Source organism: Bombus vancouverensis, unplaced genomic scaffold (genome assembly GCF_051014615.1).
Source record: "Bombus vancouverensis nearcticus unplaced genomic scaffold, iyBomVanc1_principal scaffold0046, whole genome shotgun sequence".
Classification (NCBI taxonomy): domain Eukaryota; kingdom Metazoa; phylum Arthropoda; class Insecta; order Hymenoptera; family Apidae; genus Bombus; species Bombus vancouverensis.
In genome coordinates, this window is record NW_027468937.1 from 448,363 (window position 1) to 468,964 (window position 20,602).

The 20,602-nt window shown below is 37.7% G+C and overlaps 1 protein-coding gene across 2 annotated transcripts; it reads left to right on the forward strand.

Moving 5' to 3' along the window:
* Positions 1-601: 601 nt before the first annotated feature.
* LOC143304672 (omega-amidase NIT2-A-like) lies at positions 602-15,109 on the forward strand. 2 transcript variants are annotated; one of them, XR_013061325.1, is made up of 5 exons: positions 602-707; positions 5,363-5,547; positions 5,940-6,108; positions 6,383-6,616; positions 8,421-15,109. XR_013061325.1 is itself a non-coding variant. In XM_076627181.1 (4 exons), the coding sequence occupies exons 2-4, from the start codon at positions 5,464-5,466 to the stop codon at positions 6,514-6,516; spliced, it is 387 nt and encodes a 128-aa protein (XP_076483296.1). In that variant the 5' UTR covers positions 602-707; positions 5,363-5,463; the 3' UTR covers positions 6,517-8,232. The 2 variants fall into 2 exon arrangements, 1 of the variants encoding a protein (XP_076483296.1); XM_076627181.1 differs by lacking the exon at positions 8,421-15,109 and having other exon boundaries at positions 6,383-8,232.
* The last annotated feature ends 5,493 nt before the right edge of the window (positions 15,110-20,602 follow it).

The window sequence follows — 20,602 nt, forward strand, 5'->3', positions numbered from 1 at the left end:
AAAAGACATACATCATTTTTTGACATAATCACTCAATTTCTGTATACACTTTGTCCATTTGCTGAACGACCTTCGTATTTTCTCATTAAAAAATGTTTTGGGCTGAGCTGCGAACCACGAATGCATCGTCGTCTTCACCTTTTCATCAGCTTTTTCGGCATCCATCTCGCACAAACTTTTTAACACCCAAATCTGTCGTGCACTATTGCATAAGCAGAGCCGTGGCTGATTTGCAAATGATTTGCCACATTATCCAGCGTCACTCGTCTATTCCATAGAGCATAAGTTCATGAGCACGTTCAATGTTGTCATCGTGGATGTGGACGGGCGTCCAGCTGTTTTTTCATAACACTTGTGCGATCTTCTTTGAACTTTTGTGCCCATTCAAACACACTTCGTGACAAAACACTTTCTCCATAATGTGCATTAAATCTTTGATAAATATAGGCATCAAACATAACCTCCGACCACAAGAAACGAATCACAGCATCCTGCACTGTTTTCCTGCAAATCACCATTGCAAAGCGCCATTACTCGCGCAACGGTCACAAACGAATTGACGTAACACAATGAAACCTACGCAGCAGCACTGAACAGATATTGACGTCATACGAAGAGTGCAGATGGATCAATACGGTCGACAGAAGTTTTAACTATCTGGAGTGCGGATAAATTTTTACCGAGAGTCGTATAGGAATCTATAATCTGTAAGTACACCTTTGGCTGAATGGAAATTTCTCTTACATATAGTCAAAAATGCAGAAACAGTGTATTGAATTGGAAAGTGATAAAAAATAAGTGAAGTTTCGAGGTTGCATGTGATTGCATGAGTACACAGGACGTTTTTAGCGAATAAAAAATAATTTTGAAAGACACGAGACTTATCTTGTATTTTATGTACTCTCTGTGTCCGAATTTCCAGAAGCTCTCTATCTTATGAAGTGTTTTAGATTAGCCGGAAAATTTTGTATGTACATACAAGAAGTATACGATCTAAGTGGAATATTCCATTATTCTCTTGATACAACAGAAACGAAATTTACAGAACTTCTCAGAAAGTTGGTTTATTATTACCAAATTAATAGAATTAATATACGTTTATCATCTTTACATACCTAAGTCGTGGAGGTTTATCGTGCGTAAAAAATTAGTGTCGTTTCAAAGTTACATTTCGTACATTTTAAGCCTATAATTTGCAACGTACAAAACAATGTAAATTTGAGCTGTTTCTTATCTCCACAATAAGAAAATCCAACTTTACGTTTTTTACACAATGATATTTATGGAACAGTAATATCATATTATTGCATCGCTTGGAGAATGAAGTCAAGGTACGATGTGACCCTAGTGTAAACGCTGGGATACCCAGCTGTGCCGCACTTATAAGCATAAGACACAATACCTATTAAATACGAGGTTCATTCATGTTGTATCAGCAGTGGTCCGCCGCGGTCAGCCTGAAAGGATCGTTAAATTTTTAATCAAAGATACTGAAATATATCGATCGAATTGTATTGAAATTATACTTATATACAGTAATAATCTTCTATTGATTTGTGTATTGAAATACTCCAATTTATAATGTACATGTTATATGTATTTTGAGCAAAACTAAGATTAGAAGGAAATTAGATTAAATACCATAATGAGGTGTGAGAAGTGGGCAAGACTATTAAATTGTGTTTATCTATTATTTCTAATGTTTAAGACGTCGATTTGATGTTAATTCGAATTGACGTGTCTTCAGATACCGTATAGTTTGTAGTAACTCTATAACTTAATTACAGTACAAGAATCCTCTCCACCCTGAGCATGTTCGGCGCATATTATACCATCAGTGATATCAGGTGCATTAGGAAATTTGGAATAAGCTATTTTGCATTCGGCGTTCTTAATCATTGGCATTTGTACTTCCATTAATGCATTACGTCGTGGTCGTCCTACGAAGAAAATAAGAAAGATATTTAAGACTGGAACTGTTTAATTTTATTATAAAATTGATATCACTTACTATATCTTAATGCTCCCCATCCAGCAACAAGGGGGTTATAGCCGACAAAGTTGCTCTTTCGTAGGGGCTCTTTCGTACAAATGGGATATACGTACCCTGAAAAATAAAAAAATAAATGAAAATGCAGGAAACGAATGACCAAAAGTATGAGAAAGAATTGTACACGCTTTATGACACAATATATGTGTACAGTAAGAAATTTCAGGATATGATACTTCAGTAATACTCAATAGCATATATATATATATATTTGAGGACTTACTCGAAAATGGCACCTCCTCCACCAATCTAAGAATGGCAATATTATGATTGTGTATGCTTTCTATTCCATCCATATGTGCACAATGTGCTGCGGCCAAAACATGCCTAGCCGTTATCAGGGAACCTCCGCACTTCCATAGTGGTTTGTCTGGGTTTCGGGGATTACGAAAACCTAATGCAGCGATCCATGGCCAAGCGCCTAAAATGCAATAGTCATAGTTGTGAATATACATAATTTTTTCTCACATAATGAGTAACAACGATTATTATCTATTCGATATTCGATCATACAGCAGACGATAAGTACATACGTACAAATACTCTGAAATAGAGATTTGATAAAGACAGAAATTAAATTTTTATTCCACTGGAATAGAAATTATTAAATAATTCTATATAATTTCTATTTGAACTATACTGAACTATAAAGTTCAAACGTGTAATTTCTGCCCTAACAGTTTTTGATCTCTATCCATATTATTACTCCTATATCAATTTTTTATTTCAAGCAAAAAGATACTCTTCCTAACATGGAGTAGAAGAAAGAAATAATTCAAGTTAATAAGTAAAGTTACTACCGATAAAATCATAGCATTATTATTTAGTCTAATTGAAATGTACATTGATGTGCTGTTTAATGCCTTTAAAGTTCATTCTTTGCAGTAAATGGCTTATTATTAATCGGAAAGAAAGACATAAAACGTACCAAGTTCAGCTGGTTTACCATCGACCACCCTGGTATGAGAGACGTTGCTAAAACTACAGTATGGTGGTCGCCAAGCCTTATACTTATACACAGTTTTTATTAAAATTTCTCTCTTCTCTTTGTTTGGATCGTCCGGACAGCAAACGATCGTAACATTGCCCTGGTATCTGCACACTGATCGTCTATAAAAATCGGTGGCTGTACGGTACTGTATCTGCCATATTTCTTGCAGAGGTTTACATTTTCTGTAGTCAAGGCACCTGCCTTCTTGATTGTTCGGTGTGGTACATTCTGGATCAAACAATTTTAAAACATTTATACAGTTCAAAGATGCGTAAGAAAGCGACACCGATTACTCAACTTTCGAAGTAAAAAGCCGATCAAGTCCACCGGATTGCCCTACAGACACGTATTAATCCGTAAGAGTTAGTCATCATGTTGATAATAATTATCTAAAGAAACTTTTCACGTGAAAATATAAAATTTTAATTGATTAGATATTGTGTTAGCCATACTTAAGAAAGAAAATGAAAATGAATGAAATGAAAGAAAAGGACTACCTTCAACCTCATTTTTTAAATAAACACTTTGTCAGTTTTGCGGTAAATAACTTCTTAGGAATTCAGGACAGTTTTTAGTGAATCATTTTGTTTCGACCGTTCGCGGAGAGACGCGATCGCGGGATAGCACGTCAACGAGAGTTGTAAGTTCCCGTTACGATTAAATAATCGACACCACGAACTGATCGATCCCCTTATTTCGATTATGATAATAAGGGTAGTTCAATGAAATTCCACAGAATTAACACAAATAAATTAATGTTTATTTCAACAACTTATTAACTAGAAAGATATAAATGGAACAAAAAAAATGTAACTGCGTTTTGGTTGATAAGTAATGCGCGACATACCACATGTGTTGACGGTTCGACTTCTCGAAAAGTTCTGAACGCCTTTCGATTTTTTTCGTTTTTTCTGGAAGGCGACCCCCGCTACGTTCGGATCACGCCACATTCTTTTACGCGAGGTAAAATACGGGCCACGAGTCGACGTTTCTGGAAGTCGCCCTGCTTAATGAACCATGCGCTTGCCACTATAATGTTTGTTTGCCGGGCAGACGCGACGATCCGTCTGCGACATTATAGTGCCGCGATCGATAGTTAAGAATATGACCTATGGTAAGCCGCATGGCGTAACATTCTCCCCCCGTTGAGAGGGTACCGATCAAACTAGCGAGGTGTGGTTGAAGTTCCCATCTTATTTCGTCTCGGTGGCTAGTTGTTCGGGTTTCTCGAGATCGGGTTGAATTGGCAGTGGGACAAGCCTTTTGACGCCCCGATCCAAAATGCTCTTTGCCGTCTGAACTGTAGCTGTCCGGATGACACCATCGGCGCCTGGATGAACCTTGATAACTCGGCCCAGAGGCCAATGCATGGAGGGAACGTTGTCCTCTCTGAGGATGACGATTGTGCCCTTTTGGATGCTGTGTCCACCCTTGCTCCATTTATTGCGGTTGGTTAGCTCGTTCAAATACTCCTTATGCCAGCGGTTCCAAAAATGTTGTTTAAGCTGTTGGATATGCTGCCATTTGGAGAGTCGGTTCGATGGAATGTCCCTGAAATCTCGATCACGTAAGCACATTAATGAATCGCCAATGAGGAAATGTCCGGGAGTGAGGGCTAGGAGATCATTTGGATCGGTGGAGATAGAAGTTAGCGGGCGGGAATTGAGGACTGCTTCTATTTCTATGATAAGAGTATTACGGTGTTAAGCTCATATGTTTCTGTTTCTCCACTCGCGCTGCGCCATAATATCCTTTGATATTTCCGATCCTCTGGTCGTACGAGGAATTGCCGATACATTTTCTCGATGTCGCCAGTGAGTACGTACTGATGAGCGCGGAATCTAATTAATATACAAAATAAATTGTGAATTGAGTCGAGAATATAGGATTTCCCCATTTTCATGATTATCGTGATTTTTGTATAAATATATTTTTTAAGATACTAATAATTAGGTACTTATAAATTAGTATTATCAATTATTTTGCATTTATAATTCCGCCTCTAGTATAAGTGTTAATTGAAAACTAACTTTATGTTTCAAAAAGTACTAGCAAAGTCGTTGAGTAACAAGCCACTGATGCTAACACAAATAGCATTGTCGTAATTAAGTATTTCTAAATATTCATTTTTCATTTTGAACCTGTAGAAACAATTTATTATATATACTATTAGCTAAGTAATTGCATATTTAATTAAGTCGAAATATAAAACTTAGTTATTTTGATAATTTAGAAAATAAAAAACTGACAAACATTTCAATTTAATTTATGGTTGGAACAAAAGACAGTTATTTTTCATTAATTGAAATATTGCAATGCAGAGTACTTTCCAAAATACGCCGAGAGTATTCCTGATGGTGAAACGAGCGTTGCTTCATCGAACGCAGCTAAAGAAAACAACATCTATGTAGTTGGTGGTACGATGCCTGAAATAGAGGGCGATAAATTGTACAATACCTGTACTATTTGGGGTCCCGATGGAACTTTGATAGCAAGACACCGAAAGGTAAGTAATATATTCCTTTATGGCTTTGAAGTTGAAAATATTGGGGTGAAGAAAGTGACTCTATCTAGGAATAATTTAGGAATATACATATGTACATACGTATACTATAACCAATTCTATAATTTACGGTTTATAAAATACGTTATGATACGGGAAACGCCCATTTTTGTTGTAATGTGTTTGTTGTTGTATAAATTTTTCACATACGAAAATACTTATTTTTTCTCCTTTTTAAACATTATTAAATGATAAGATTTTTTAATAAAAGAAAGTGATAAAAACGCTGTCAGTTATTAAATAAAAAATAATTAAAGTTTAGGAGTTGGTAACTTTGATATTAAATTACAAAAGTTGCAGCAATAGAATTAGCTACCACATTTTTATGTTATTAGGTACATCTATTCGACATCGACATTCCTAATAAGATTACTTTTCGAGAGAGTGATTCACTCAGTCCTGGTAACTCCCTAACGACGTTCGATGTGAAGGGCTGCAAAATAGGTATTGGCATTTGCTATGATATTAGATTCGAGGAAATGGCACGCATTTATCGGAACAAAGGTACAGTAACTTAACCGATCAATACTTAACTAGCAAAAAATTAAATATCTTTCTTAAATATATTCTATATAAAATTAATATAATCTGTAACTCTGTATAAAAAGAAGCTTAATTTAAAAAACCAGTATATTTGCTGAAAATGAAACAAATAAAAGAATTAAAAGCACAATAAGAGGACTGTCCCCGCATATTCAGAAATGATGGAATGTGAACCGTGCAACTACGAAGTTAATTGGTATTCGGTGGCTTCATATTTCCTGCTTCTCTGGGTTAGGTTGCCAAATGCTGATATATCCAGCGGCATTCAATATGACCACTGGACCATTGCACTGGTCTTTACTTCAGCGTTCCAGAGCGAATGATAATCAATTATACGTTGCCTGCATATCACCGGCTCGTGTTCCTTAAGCAAGTTACGTCGCATGGGGACATACACAGTTGACCAATCCCTGGGGAAAGATTCTTTACGATTTGGAAACTCAAGAGAATATGGCAGTCACCGATATCGGTAATTTACAGCTTAAAATTAAAAGCGAGAGATCCATGATGTAATTAATTTTTAGTCTCGTTAATTTATCGATTTAGCCATCTTCCTCTGTATTTGTTGAATTTATTAGTAAGCATTACTTATTACTTCGTATGTTTCTTTTTTCTATCAGATGTAAAAGTTGTTGAGGAAGTAAGGGCTCAGATACCTACATTTTCTCAGAGACGTACAGATTTGTACGACACTGTCTGTAAGAAGGAGTAACTCTACACTAAAAGAGAAAATGTTTTTTTATAATATTTCTACTACCATATCCTTTTTTTGTGAATTATTACTAATTTCTTATCATTTGTACTAAATGAATGACTCAATTAAGAAAACCAAAACGTTATAAATAATAATCTGTATATCTTGTGTATCAACATGTAATTGGATATTATAATAATATAGGAATGCTATAATAATATAGGATAATAATATAGGAGAATAATAATATAGAAAAAAATACATGCTTTTAAACACCTTTAATATCGATCACATAAATTGTTATAATTCACAATGATTACGCATACATAAAACACCCCTTGATAGTAAAATTTACGATCAGAAGGCAATTACGTATCGTTTAACAACATTTAATTTATAACACCTTTTAAACATTTAGACAGATTAACACATAACACTTCTTATATATAAACATCAATTCGAAGTTATCAGCTTGGAGAAATTGGTCGATTAATACCTGTAGATTGTCTGTCTCGATGAAAGACTTAAAGAGAGCAAAAACATGATAATGCCGCTAATATAATATTCCTTCTTTCTTGTATCTGTCTGCCTCTCAGGTCGTTTTACTAATTACAATAAGTAATTTCGACTTCTTTGCGCTCTCTTTTAACGTATTCGAGACCGAAAGAAATTCATATCAGTCAGTAGGCAAGGGTATAATATACATATTTTATATATAACTTATGTAGTAATGTATATATCATGTTAATTTCATATTTTTTTCAATATAGAATATTGAATATTTCAATATATTATATATATATATATATATAACTGTACATAATACATTATAGAATAACATAGTATATAATTTTATATTTTAAAAATATGAGGCATACTATTTAAGATTGTCATCGATTTAAAATCAAAGTATGAAAAGGATACCCTGGAGAGAGTAAAACACAGAATCATTCCAACTAAACATTCAGATCGTACCGACACCTAGGTATCGTCTTACAATTAAATCTCGGTCTCGAATGGATTAAAATGAAATACATACTTGCAGCTTCAACATCTTCAATATCGAGGAGATTCAAACTTTACAAATAAATGTAAATTGCGATGTAAAACAAAGCGATGTAAAAATGGAAAAAGGAGGAAAGAAGGAACAGGGAAGCAAAGAGAAGAAACGAATTTTTCATTTTCTCTTGCCAGGAATATAAGATGCTAAGTAATCTTCCTAAGTAATCTCCTCCAGCTTTTTCTAGTTTGATCAATAATTATTAGTACATGTTAGGAAAACAAATACAATTTTTGTTCTCAAGCGAGGTATAATTTAAATTTTGTATGTACACAAAAATGTTAAATATCTGTAATAAACATGGTATAATCAATTTTTTTACATAAAATTATATTGTATAGGCTATTGTTATTTAAACATTTTAAATTGGATGAAGAAAAAAAATGACGCAAATAAAACGTAGGACATTTTAATTAAAGAGACTAATATAGAGATTTATCTACTTAACTGTGATTAAATCATCTCCACTTAACGCTCTACCTCTTCTATTAATTATGCTTCGTTAAACTATGATTACAGAGTGTTTCTTCGACCAATCGCGGGGAGACGTAATCGCAAGGAGAGACGTCAACGGGGGTCGTAAATCCCCGTTACGATTATAACAATCGACACCACGAGTTGATCGATCCCCTGATTTCCGTTGAGATAATAAGGGTGATTGAGGTTGTATAACCCTGTGATTCACAGAATTATAAATTATATGTTTCCAGCACTTAGATTACACTGACGGAGAGAAATAAGTAATTAACAACTTGTCGCACGAAGCTAAGATAGATATGTGCGTTAGAGCAGGGCTCTTATAAGTGGATTCAGTGTATTAGTGGACGTAGCACTATGAGATATTTAGGAGAGGAAATGTATGCTCGACAATACCGAGACCGACTCTCGCGTTATGCTTAGACTGCCCCGCTGGGCATTAGCGTATACTTAGTAGTTGACTTTTGAACGATGTAGAAGAAGTGAAGTTGAGTGACGATGCTGTGTCGGAGGAAAGCTAAGGATGGGTGTGTCTAGCGCACGGGACCATCGGATTTGTTGGTGCCGATGTTAGTTAAGAGAGTGAGGGAAACAGGTTTCGCTGTTAATTGGTTAACCGAAGGGTCTTAACCGCCCTCGAGAGAAAGTGGTTAGTGGGAGGAAAGTTGCAGCGCACGTGAGAAAACTAACTTTCCCTTGTCCCGCCGTAGTAGACAATAGTCTTTAGAAATTCTTCGGACACAGATGTTTGTTTGTTTTGAAGGACCTTAGCAGGCAAGTGACTCGGGTTTATGACGGGTGCTTAAGGATATTGAGGGTACGCCGTACGGAAAGGCGGACATCTGGTGTCCGTCTGGCCCGCGGTGTGTGACCTGGGCCAGGCAGAGAGGCCCGGCGTAACACAGAGGATGGGTTTTTTGATAAAATGACATTCTGACAAATATATATAGATCGATATATATAGATATAGATAGACAAATATATAGATTTTTACAACAGTAGTTATGAATGAACAGTAGTTATTGTATCAATTCCGTTCTTCAGAAGCTTCATTTGTGAAAAGACAATTGACCAGAATATGGATTCACTGTAGTTATAGCTATAGGATTTCAATCTAGTTGACAGACTTGCTTTACGTAGAGAATATCTGTCTCTTGTTCTACCTTATCGCGATTCTCTCCTCATCTTATACGCTTTGTCGAGCAAAGTAATATTGGCATATATCTCGGTTCTGGTTACAATCATTAGTTTCCGCCTAAACGGTTAGAATCACATAGCTCGCGCTCTACTCTCGTTTATTCAACATTCAGGCCATATGGTCGCATGCGACGAGTTTTATGTTAATTCCGACCGATTACAATACCTTTCTTTCGTTTACAAGGAACGACGAGACTGGCAGTTGCGTGATTTCCAATGCAAAAGCCGCGATATCTGCACGATAACCTAACCTCAACCGATTTTGTTGTACTATTCTTATGTGGACTTCGTTTGTACCACTTTCGTAACAAAAATAGAATACGTAGAACACAGCATTCCGTTATGCGATATTGTCGATTCCTAACATCCGAAAAATCAGAGATAATTATTTCCCTACAGTTGTACATTTGTGTGAAAAATTACGAACGTAAAGTTGTTTGGTGCATGCACAGTCCTCCCCTCCCCTGCATTTGCGTGGACATGCTAGAAAGATTCACTTTTCCACGGTGAAACTGTATGTATTATAATTTCATTTTTACAAAGGTCGAACATCCTACTATGCATAAATTTAATATTAATATAAGCAGGTTTCGTGTTAAGTATTACATCTGACGTATAAGCACACGTGTGTACGAGCCTTGGTTTTAAATGTCTTATAGTAGACACCGAAAAGATTATTCAATTGGATATCTGACTCAACATCAATATTTTACTAGGAGATAACATGTTAAGAACACGTTGGTGGATGACATGGGAGATGATGAATGAAGACATACTTCTGTGAGATGCATAAAATAGTAGTCAGAACGTATTTTGGCGCTTGGGGACAGCAACAGCTTTTTTTTTTTATTTATTTGTTGGAATACAATCAATTCTCACGTTGAGAATTTTCAGTAATTTTTCTGGCGTGGCGCAGTGACATGGCTGTTTATTTACAATAAGTTAATACTTATTATAGATAGGTATAATTTATAAGTATTATAAGTAAGTGGATATACTTAATTTGGATAATTAAATGAATCTAACGTTTAGGTCTAGCGGGTAGTGCCTCTTCAGCCTGCGAATCTGGTCCGTCGTATCGAGTAGTCCAGTGATTAGGGGGTTTCGGTGTTTCTTGACTCTTTTGCTATATCTGCCGCTATATTTTGCTATTTCCTCTTTGACTGTAGGTATCTTGAGGTCGCGATGGATGGTTTCGTTGGTAACATACCAAGGTGCGTCTATTAAGGCTCTTAGCGTTTTCGATTGGAATCGTTGTAGTATTTCGATGTTGGAGTTACTTGCTGTTCCCCATCGCTTCCTATATCCCTATATTCCGTACCTGCTTCGCTTGGTACTTTTATAATTTTCGCAATTACAATAAAAAATTTAATTCTTAACAGATTAAAGATTTAACCTCTTGCTTTATAGTGTACAATAATTTTTTTTTTCTTTCTTTTGTATAGGTTATGTGATCCATAGTTTGAGTAAGTAGTACATATATATATATATATATATATATATATATATATATATATTTACGTGACAAGCTTTCATTTCAATCTATATTTAAGATTAATATTTTATCAGTTTCTGTTCGTAACAACATCGAAGTAGTCAATAAGTTTGAAGAGTATAATTAAGGAAGTTATGAAGCAAGAGGTTAAGAACAAATTCTTAAAGAGGTTATGTACAACTCAGTAGTACTGCTTTACATTACTTTGCGAATTACTTTTCAAGCATAAAAATAGTTTAACAGCCACTTATAGTTACTTCCTTACCATTACATTCATTAAATTCGTTTGATTTTGTAAACAAAATAACCACGCTGACCAGTCTCTTATTTAAAATAGAATTATTTTGTCATATATCCAACAGTTTACTTTCTCCTCGTAAATATTATTAATAATTTTATCAATTTCGTATACTTCCATCCTTCGTATAAGTGACAATGAATCACAAGAGTTTCATAGCAATATTGAACAACATACAGTCAACTACAACACCATTAGATACATCCACCATACAGTCAACTACAACACCATTAGATAACAGCAATACAATAGATTATAATTTTCTACGTGTCATTGATTCATCGTCATCATTTTCCATTTTTTTAGCATATGTAAAAACGTATCTGACGTAATCTTACCTCGCTCTTTGAGTACAAAAATCCATTCAAATGAAACAAAGGGAAAATAAATAAGAAAACAAACACTCACATACGAATCTTCATTACATAACTGTATGTACTCCTCGAGGTATAATTACTCAGACACGTTACAGCGTACCTTCTTCGTTCCCTGATGGCTGATGTTGATCGTTGACGTTTATAATGAAAGAATTTCGTCAACGGCGCCATCTGGATCCCTGTTGAAAAATTAAAATAGCCGCAACAGCACCATTAAGCTCATCGCCCAGAGTAGCGTTTGTTCATGAGTCGTGGAGGAATTATTATCATCAACGACATAAATTTTACCAGTTCCGGTAATGTTCTTTATATGGTCCAGGCATTCGAAATCGCAACATCGCTTTCCAAGACGGAATTTCTTGCATGTCTGTAGTAAAAAGAAATCGAATCTGGTCCGTCGTATCGAGTAGTCCAGTGATTAGCGGGTTTCGGTGTTTCTTGACTCTTTTGCTATATCTGTCGCTATATTTTGCTATTTCCTCTTTGACTGTAGATATCTTGAGGTCGCGATGGATGGTTTCGTTGGTAACATACCAAGGTGCGTCTATTAAGGCTCTTAGCGTTTTCGATTGGAATCGTTGTAGTATTTCGATGTTGGAGTTACTTGGACAGCAACAGCTGGTGATACTGTCATACACCTCCATTTATAAACTTTCGAAAATCGATGTGACCTTCAAACTTTAGTGTATTCTGTTTCACAGCACAAAATGTTTCCGAAACGTACGTTTATTGTTACAATGAACTTGACTAATGGCTCTGAAATACTATCCTTGAAAAAACAATGGGGGAATTGGAGCAAAAAAAAGAAGGAAATAAACAAAGACCTTGTTGGTTCGTAAAAATAAAATATGCTACAGGAAAAACTTTTTCCAACGGATTGAGATGCGACAAGCTTTAAAAGCTATGACGCGAATCGAGCGTTTGTCTACAAGAGCGCATTTTCGGTGGATATATATGTCGGAATGACATTGGGGATAGGGTTGTCGGTGTTTGAGGAGTCTTCATTGAAGGTAGCCATCGTTGCGGTGTAACGAAGATACGATTTATTGACACAGGTATGAATAACACAGGTTTGACAATCTACCACGGCGGTGAGACGTCCGCGACACTAGTGACAGTGGTCTCCGGTTCAATAACGAATCCGCGGCCAACGGGATGACAGATGGGCGTTCTCGCTGAATCTAAGTCTGACTCGTAAAAATAATTGCTGAGCGTAAAGACGTTACTCTTTGGTCGACGGGAGCGCGTAAAAGAATGCCCGTCCCGTCCCGATGATGCCACAGAGGAAAACTATAATGGGGTGTGTCTAAGGACACGAGATCATCGGATTCGTCGAGGAAAGCCTTCGTTTAGGAAGTAAGGGAAATTGACGTTGCTGCTAATTGGTCAATCTCCATATCGGTGGTTAGAAAAAGATGCTAGCCGCCCTCGAGGGAAAGTTGCTAGTGGGAGACGCCGCTCGTTGAAAAATATGTCTCCCCTATCTTCCCGTAGTTGGGACAAAGACTGTTTGTCTGTTTGAAGGACTTTAGTTAACTAAACCTTAAGATTTATAACGGGCCCTCGGGCTAGCCGAACATGTACTGCGGAGACGCATCGACATCTGGCAATCATCTTACTCGAAGAATAGGGTCTGCGTGTGGCGAGCCACGGGACAGAAACCGTTGGAATGTTTACTGTCGCGTGTCGCCACGAATACTTCTTTTAAGGAGAGCTATAGAATTACTCCATACCTTTGTTAGGCAAAGCGTTCATCCCTTGACCGCGGCTACGTTGGGCGACAGACTGTCACCTCGAGCCAAAGCTCACCGTCACTAATCTCGAACAATTACAATCGGATTGAATAACTACAATAGTTTAGTTACAGTTATAGTAGACTTTAGATTGCAATGTTGCGGGGCTATCCAAAGGTTCCGGTGTCCTTTCATCTCCGACATATAGATATACATGTATATGTGACGAAATATACTAAAGCAATATTGATCCTTTGTCGCTGAAAGTATCAAACTACAAAACTTTCTTTCAAATTTTCAGAATAAGGAAATCAGGATCATGATAAATAATTGGAACATAATTAAAAATAATATATCTTCTCTATAAGATAATGAATACATTGGTTCATTTAATTTTTATGGATATTCAAACGCTTCTGTGAAATAAAACGTCAAGATTATAGAGTATAAAATTCATAGCTATGAAATAACTAAAACTCTGATGTATTATTAAAAATATACGTTAGGTTGTATGTAGTGATACATACAAAGATTACATGTACAAACCCATAATTAACACAATGCTACCGCAACCATTCTGCAATCTACCTTGCCCAAAACACTCTTCCAGTCACCTCCAAACTCTTCAATTCTCTCCACCTAACCACCCACAAACCATTCACAAACATGCAATTCTCGACAAAAGAAGAACTTATCGTCAGTTGTCCTTAACATCTCGTTCATTCATTTGGTCCCTATCCCCCTATTTCCTCCCACTGCGATGATCGCACTACATTTTTCCACGTCTCTATTCTATTCTCTGGATGATCTGAATTCTCGAGCAGTCGAGTGACGATTGATCTGTACAATTGATCGATTTCTTTTTACTACAGACATGCAAGAAATTCCGTGTTGGAGAGCGATGTTGCGAGTTCGAGTGCCTGGACCATATAAAGAACATTACCGGAACTGGTAAAATTTATGTCGTTGATGATAATAATTCCTCCACGACTCACGAACAAACGCTACTCTGGGTGATGAGCTTAATGGTGCTGTTGCGGCTATTTTAATTTTTCAACAAGGATCCAGATGGCGCCGTTGACGAAATTCTTTCATTATAAACGTCAACGATCAACATCAGCCATCAGGGAACGAAGAAGGTACGCTGTAACGTGTCTGAGTAATTATACCTCGAGGAGTACATACAGTTATGTAATGAAGATTCGTATGTGAGTGTTTGTTTTCTTATTTATTTTCCCTTTGTTTCATTTGAATGGATTTTTGTACTCAAAGAGCGAGGTAAGATTACGTCAGATACGTTTTTACATATGCTAAAAAAATGGAAAATGATGACGATGAATCAATGACACGTAGAAAATTATAATCTATTGTATTGCTGTTATCTAATGGTGTTGTAGTTGACTGTATGGTGGATGTATCTAATGGTGTTGTAGTTGACTGTATGTTGTTCAATATTGCTATGAAACTCTTCTGATTCATTGTCACTTATACGAAGGATGGAAGTATACGAATTGGGAGAAGTCAGGTTGAGAGATGCAAGATTTATACGCTCGTTCTGTCAGTTATCCCAGTGTCTGTTACGCGATAGAAAATGAACGAACTGAATAATAAATGCATTATCGGCATGAAGATTGCTTGATGTAGGCCACCGCTTTTTTCCTATCCTTCCGATACCATTTTTCTTTTTTTTTTTTTTCGCGAAACACTTTGCTAGTCGTGAGAAGCAGCAATTCCCTTCTGCGAATCAATTACGGTTCACGAGAAATTGTATTATAGCCTGGAACGTATTCAAATTATCTTCAATTATTCTCGGCTGTTTCCATTTCCATTCGTCTCTTACGTAAGTACTCGTTTGATGTACGTACATAGCGAGACAGTAATCGTTAACACCTTTAATGTCTTCAGTATTATAGAATAAGACGCGAAAATACGTTGAAACCTGACTTTTAGATTCGCGAGACTCTATAAGGCTTCGAAAGTCTCTTGTTTCAGGCCGAATAAAAAATTGTAGATGAAGAATTGCATTGCGAGGTCTGTTAAGGAAAATTTTAAATCGTATCGTTGTAATAGGATTATTTCAGCGAGGGAAATTACGTGTTGCGTGCGAAGCCACGAGCTTTCTTTCAGGCTAATATACATAATTGTCCTATCGAACTTTCCATCTAAACCGTTGCGCTCACACGTGGATTTTGCATTTCAATTTTCTTACTTACAGTCCAGTCCAGTGAGACCAAGTTAAATTTTTCAGCCCTCCGAGGTAGAATATGTTTTATAGAGAGACGTACAACGCCATGAAGGGGAGACAGATCAATAAATTGGGTTATCTTTAAATTACTGACAATCATTTCATCGACGCGGTTTCACCGACACCGAGTCCCCCGGCAACGTCTGTCAAAGCTTATTTACCGATACACTAAAATCAACCACAATCATTTTACCGACCTCTTCCTTTGCTGACAGTTATTATACTCGCTGTCATATGTTATCGTTGATTATACATCTTTATTTACAAATTCGTTCCTGTGTATAACGAAACAAAGGAAGAAACGAAAATGATACGTTTCATGACGCATTGCTAATTATTAATTAACGAGAATTACATATCTACATGAATGCTTTGAAATGTCAGTTATAATTCATGAAAATGGACACAAGCCATTTTACTATACATAAATAGAATTATAAAGACATGTTACGTACTAATGCTTTTACGAAATATATTTCTGTATACGTTTGACGTTTCTGTATTATTCCTTATGTGCTTTCTGCGCTTGTGTTTAGCTCGTCGGAAGTAAAAATACGTTAAGCGAATCAGCTAATCTATTCGAGCGTTTCAATGGCTCAGTCTTCTCTTATGCAACTACCAAAAGAGAAGATAAGTCTTTGGTTATACAACATTTCATAACGTCCAAAGTAACGGGGCACTAATTAGTTGAAACTTTAACACAGATCAGATATCAGTCATCGTCCGTAAATACATTTATTACGATCGTTTAAAGTTTAAAGAAACACCGTTATAAAGTCGTAATACGAGACAAAGCGAAGAGAAAGTAAACTGTTGGATATATGACAAAATAATTCTATTTTAAATAAGAGACTGGTCAGCGTGGTTATTTTGTTTACAAAATCAAACGAATTTAATGAATGTAATGGTAAGGAAGTAACTATAAGTGGCTGTTAAACTATTTTTATGCTTGAAAAGTAATTCGCAAAGTAATGTAAAGCAGTACTACTGAGTTGTACATAACCTCTTTAAGAATTTGTTCTTAACCTCTTGCTTCATAACTTCCTTAATTATACTCTTCAAACTTATTGACTACTTCGATGTTGTTACGAACAGAAACTGATAAAATATTAATCTTAAATATAGATTGAAATGAAAGCTTGTCACGTAAATATATATATATATATATATATATGTACTACTTACTCAAACTATGGATCACATAACCTATACAAAAAAAAAGAAAAAAAAAAATTATGGTACACTATAAAGCAAGAAGTTAAATCTTTAATCTGTTAAGAATTAAATTTTTTATTGTAAGTGCGAAAATTATAAAAGTACCAAGCGAAGCAAGTACGGAATATATGCGGAATATGAATCGCTCAACGAACCAAAGAGCGGCTCAGTGACAAAATTAGTAAAGTAAAGACCACAAATATTACAACATTATATTCTACCACAAAATAATTCTCTATACAAAAAAGGTACACAACGAATCGATTTTTCACAACGATAAGAGTCAACAGAACCAATCAAGACCAGGCGAGACTCTCATAAGACAACGATATCAGAGGGATCAAATCAGCGACTTCAATCTATGTTACAGAGTATAGTTATCAAGAAAAATTGCTCTTTTCATGAAAAGTATGGTAATGATACTCTTATAATACATTGTATATCTGGCAGTCGGATGTGCCCGTGGCCATCGGAAATGTAAAGACGACGCTTTTAGAAAGTGATAGCGCCATCGCGTTTTAAAAACGCGTTAGAAGAAGGACGGTTTCGCTATCCAAGGCGAATCGAAAAGTGTGCGTGTTGCGAGAATCAGAGTTGATCGAGACGTCGAAGCATAGAGTCGTTAGAATTGAGTTGCGAGTGTTGTCGAGTGTTAGAGTTGCTAGTGAGAGAGAGAGAGAGAGAGAGAGAGAGAGAGTTACCAAATAGTTGTCAAGTTATTTGTTGTAAATACGAGCGTTGCATTTAGTTTTCCTGTTAATCAAACATCGTTTCTCTGTCTAACTAATATCTGTATTTTCAATCCATTATTAATATATTCCGATATTACAAGTGGGGGCTCGTCCGGGATTGAATAAGACAGAGAAACGATACGATTGAACGGAGCTATTTGTGCGGGAGTAGAAAAGAATAGAATAAAATGGCAAACGTTGAAGACGAACGATTGTCGGGTGAAGAGAATTTGACGCTGGAGGAGCTGAGGAGTAAGCTCGCACAGATGAATCTGCCTATATCCGGTGCGAGATCAGTGCTGGTTGCCAGGTTGAACAGAGCGTGCAAACCTGGTCGATCTACTCCTAAGGATTCGAAGCGTGGCGAAGAACCAACAAACCAGCGAGATCTAAGAAGCAAGCAGAGAGCCGAACGCAGTCAAGAGGGAGAGGAAGACCTTGAGAAGCTGAGGACGAAAGAGCTGAGAGCGCGTCTCGTTAGCTTGGGGTTGAAGGTAACGGGAAGAAAATCCGAACTACGCGCGCGGCTACAGGCGGCCCTAGAAGGAGACGATGTATCGTCGGAAGAAGAGAGCTCCGACGAAAGTGAAGGGGAGGACGATAAACAAGGCGCGCGAGAATACAGGAGAGGCACGCGAGCGGTGTATCAGGACCGCGATGAGTATCACCAGAAGGTATGCGTCGGTTCGATGTTGAGTCTTAAAGACGTGGAAGACTCATTAGAGAAATTCAGCGGGGATGATCTGCTGAGTGTAAATCAGTGGGTGGAAGACTTCGAGGAAATGGTAGAAGTGTGGGGTTGGTCAGACGCCCACATGGTGGCCTATGCTAAGAAATTACTCGCAGGCTCCGCTCAGGCCTTCGTACGACAAGAGCGATGCGCGAAGTTCTGGGCAAAGCTAAAAGAGGCGTTGAGGAATGAGTTTGAAAATGTAGTAAGCGACCAACAGATACATGGCGAGTTATCCCATAGAAAGAAGAAAGCAGATGAGAGTCTGCAACAATATATGTATCACATGTGCGGGATTGCAAAACAAGGAAGGGTTGATACGCAATCCTTGATAGACTACATTATTCAAGGCATTCCCGACGAGGTCGCGAACAAGACTGTGCTATACGGAGCCAGGAATATCGAGCAATTAAAAGAGCGTTTCAGGCGCTACGAAGCGATAAAAAGAGATATGGAGATGAGGACGAAATTTGAGGAGCCGAAGAGTAGCAGGGTAAAGCCGGTGGCGAAGCTGTCCGAAACCGAGAGGAACAAGGAACCCGGTCGATCTGGAGATGCGAGGAAGGCGCGATGCTACAATTGCGGTGATGCGGAGCACGTGTGTGCGGAGTGTCCGAGCAAGTCGAGAGGACCTAAATGCTTCAAATGTAGGGAGTACGGACACATCGCATCAAGTTGCGACAATTTGGGTGAGCCCTCAAAAAAAGTTTACAGCGTGTTTCGGTCGTTACAAACAAGGCGTGGTAAGGATGTTAAGATGGAAAATTTCGAATTGAGCGCGTTGATAGACACCGGTAGTGAGCTGACTCTAATGCGAGCAGATCAGCATGTGAAAATCGGAGCGTCCAGATTAAGTCGGGAAATCGTTGGATTTGGCGGTGTCGGTTCCGGAAGGAATTTTACGCTCGGGAAATTTTCGACGAACATTATTATAGACAATGAGTCGTACTGTATAACCATACACGTAGTTCGAGACACAGTGATGCAACATTCGCTTATTATTGGCGCAGACTTTTTGGACACTGTTGAAATAAGTATAAAAGGGGGAGAATCTTTTATTAGTAGAATAAAGGACGAAAATCCCGATGAGTGTCCGGAAGTCCTCAAGATAGATGTAGAGACACAGGCGAGTGAGATAGATTTGTCACACGTTAAGGACATGCAACATAGGCTAAAAAGAGATTTGAAGAGAACCAAAGCATTGCTAAGAGACGCTCAAACGATGCTGGAGAGATCGAAAGGTGACTCGACGGGTAAAGCAGCTTTACGACAGCTGAAGAACCAGTTAGAAGATGCAGAATGCGCTAGAGCAGTTGCAGTTAAAGCGAAACAGGCACTGGAGCAAGAACCGAATGAGACGCAGGCTTCGTTGCAGGAAGTACTGCGGCAACGTTCCGAAGCAGAAGATCGTGTTAATGTAGCTAGTCGCGAACGAACTGAGCTACTGTCGCAATTGGAAGAAAATAAAGAAGAGTTAGCAGAAGTTTTGAAGAAGTATCGGGCAGCTGTGCAGCAAGTGTCGGAGGAACGGAGAATAGTGGCAAGACACGTGGTGATTGGTAAAGTGGACCACGAGATGGTGTCCTCGTCGGATTCTTGCGGCCAGCAGGAGGACTTAGCGAACATCACGAGGAGGAAGAATCTGGCTAAACAACAGCAGCAGGATGTTGTTGATGATATTTGCGAATTTACTGAGAAGGATAGCGTTGCGGGTGTGAGGGTTGTTTCAAGTTTTCGGATAGACTCGAAGAGAGTGAATGCAAGGCGAACGAAAAGACAAGGGAAGTCGCACGTGCGGAATCCCTCCAATAATATCGATACGAAGATTCGATATACAGAGGATGTGGATGACGAGGACGACGATGGGATTGTCGAGGACACGATGAACGTGAAGACCTTCGAAAAAGAAGAGATCATAGTCTCGGTAGATGGTAAGTTGTTAACGTCTTCCATGTACGAACCGAGCCTACGAAAATGTCACGATGCTGCCACGACGATCAAAGCCCCTGACAAGAGTGAAATGGGTAAACAAAGAACGGAGAGGAAGATAGAGGAAGAGCGAAAGAGGAGCAGTAGCATCGAGGACGAATAGGCCGCGGTGTTTCAAGAGGAACGAGATCAGCTGCGTGCGGACGCAAAGATACGGATTGAGGAGATCCAAATCCGAAACAAGCGGGCGTATAACAGGAGACGCAAGAAGGCG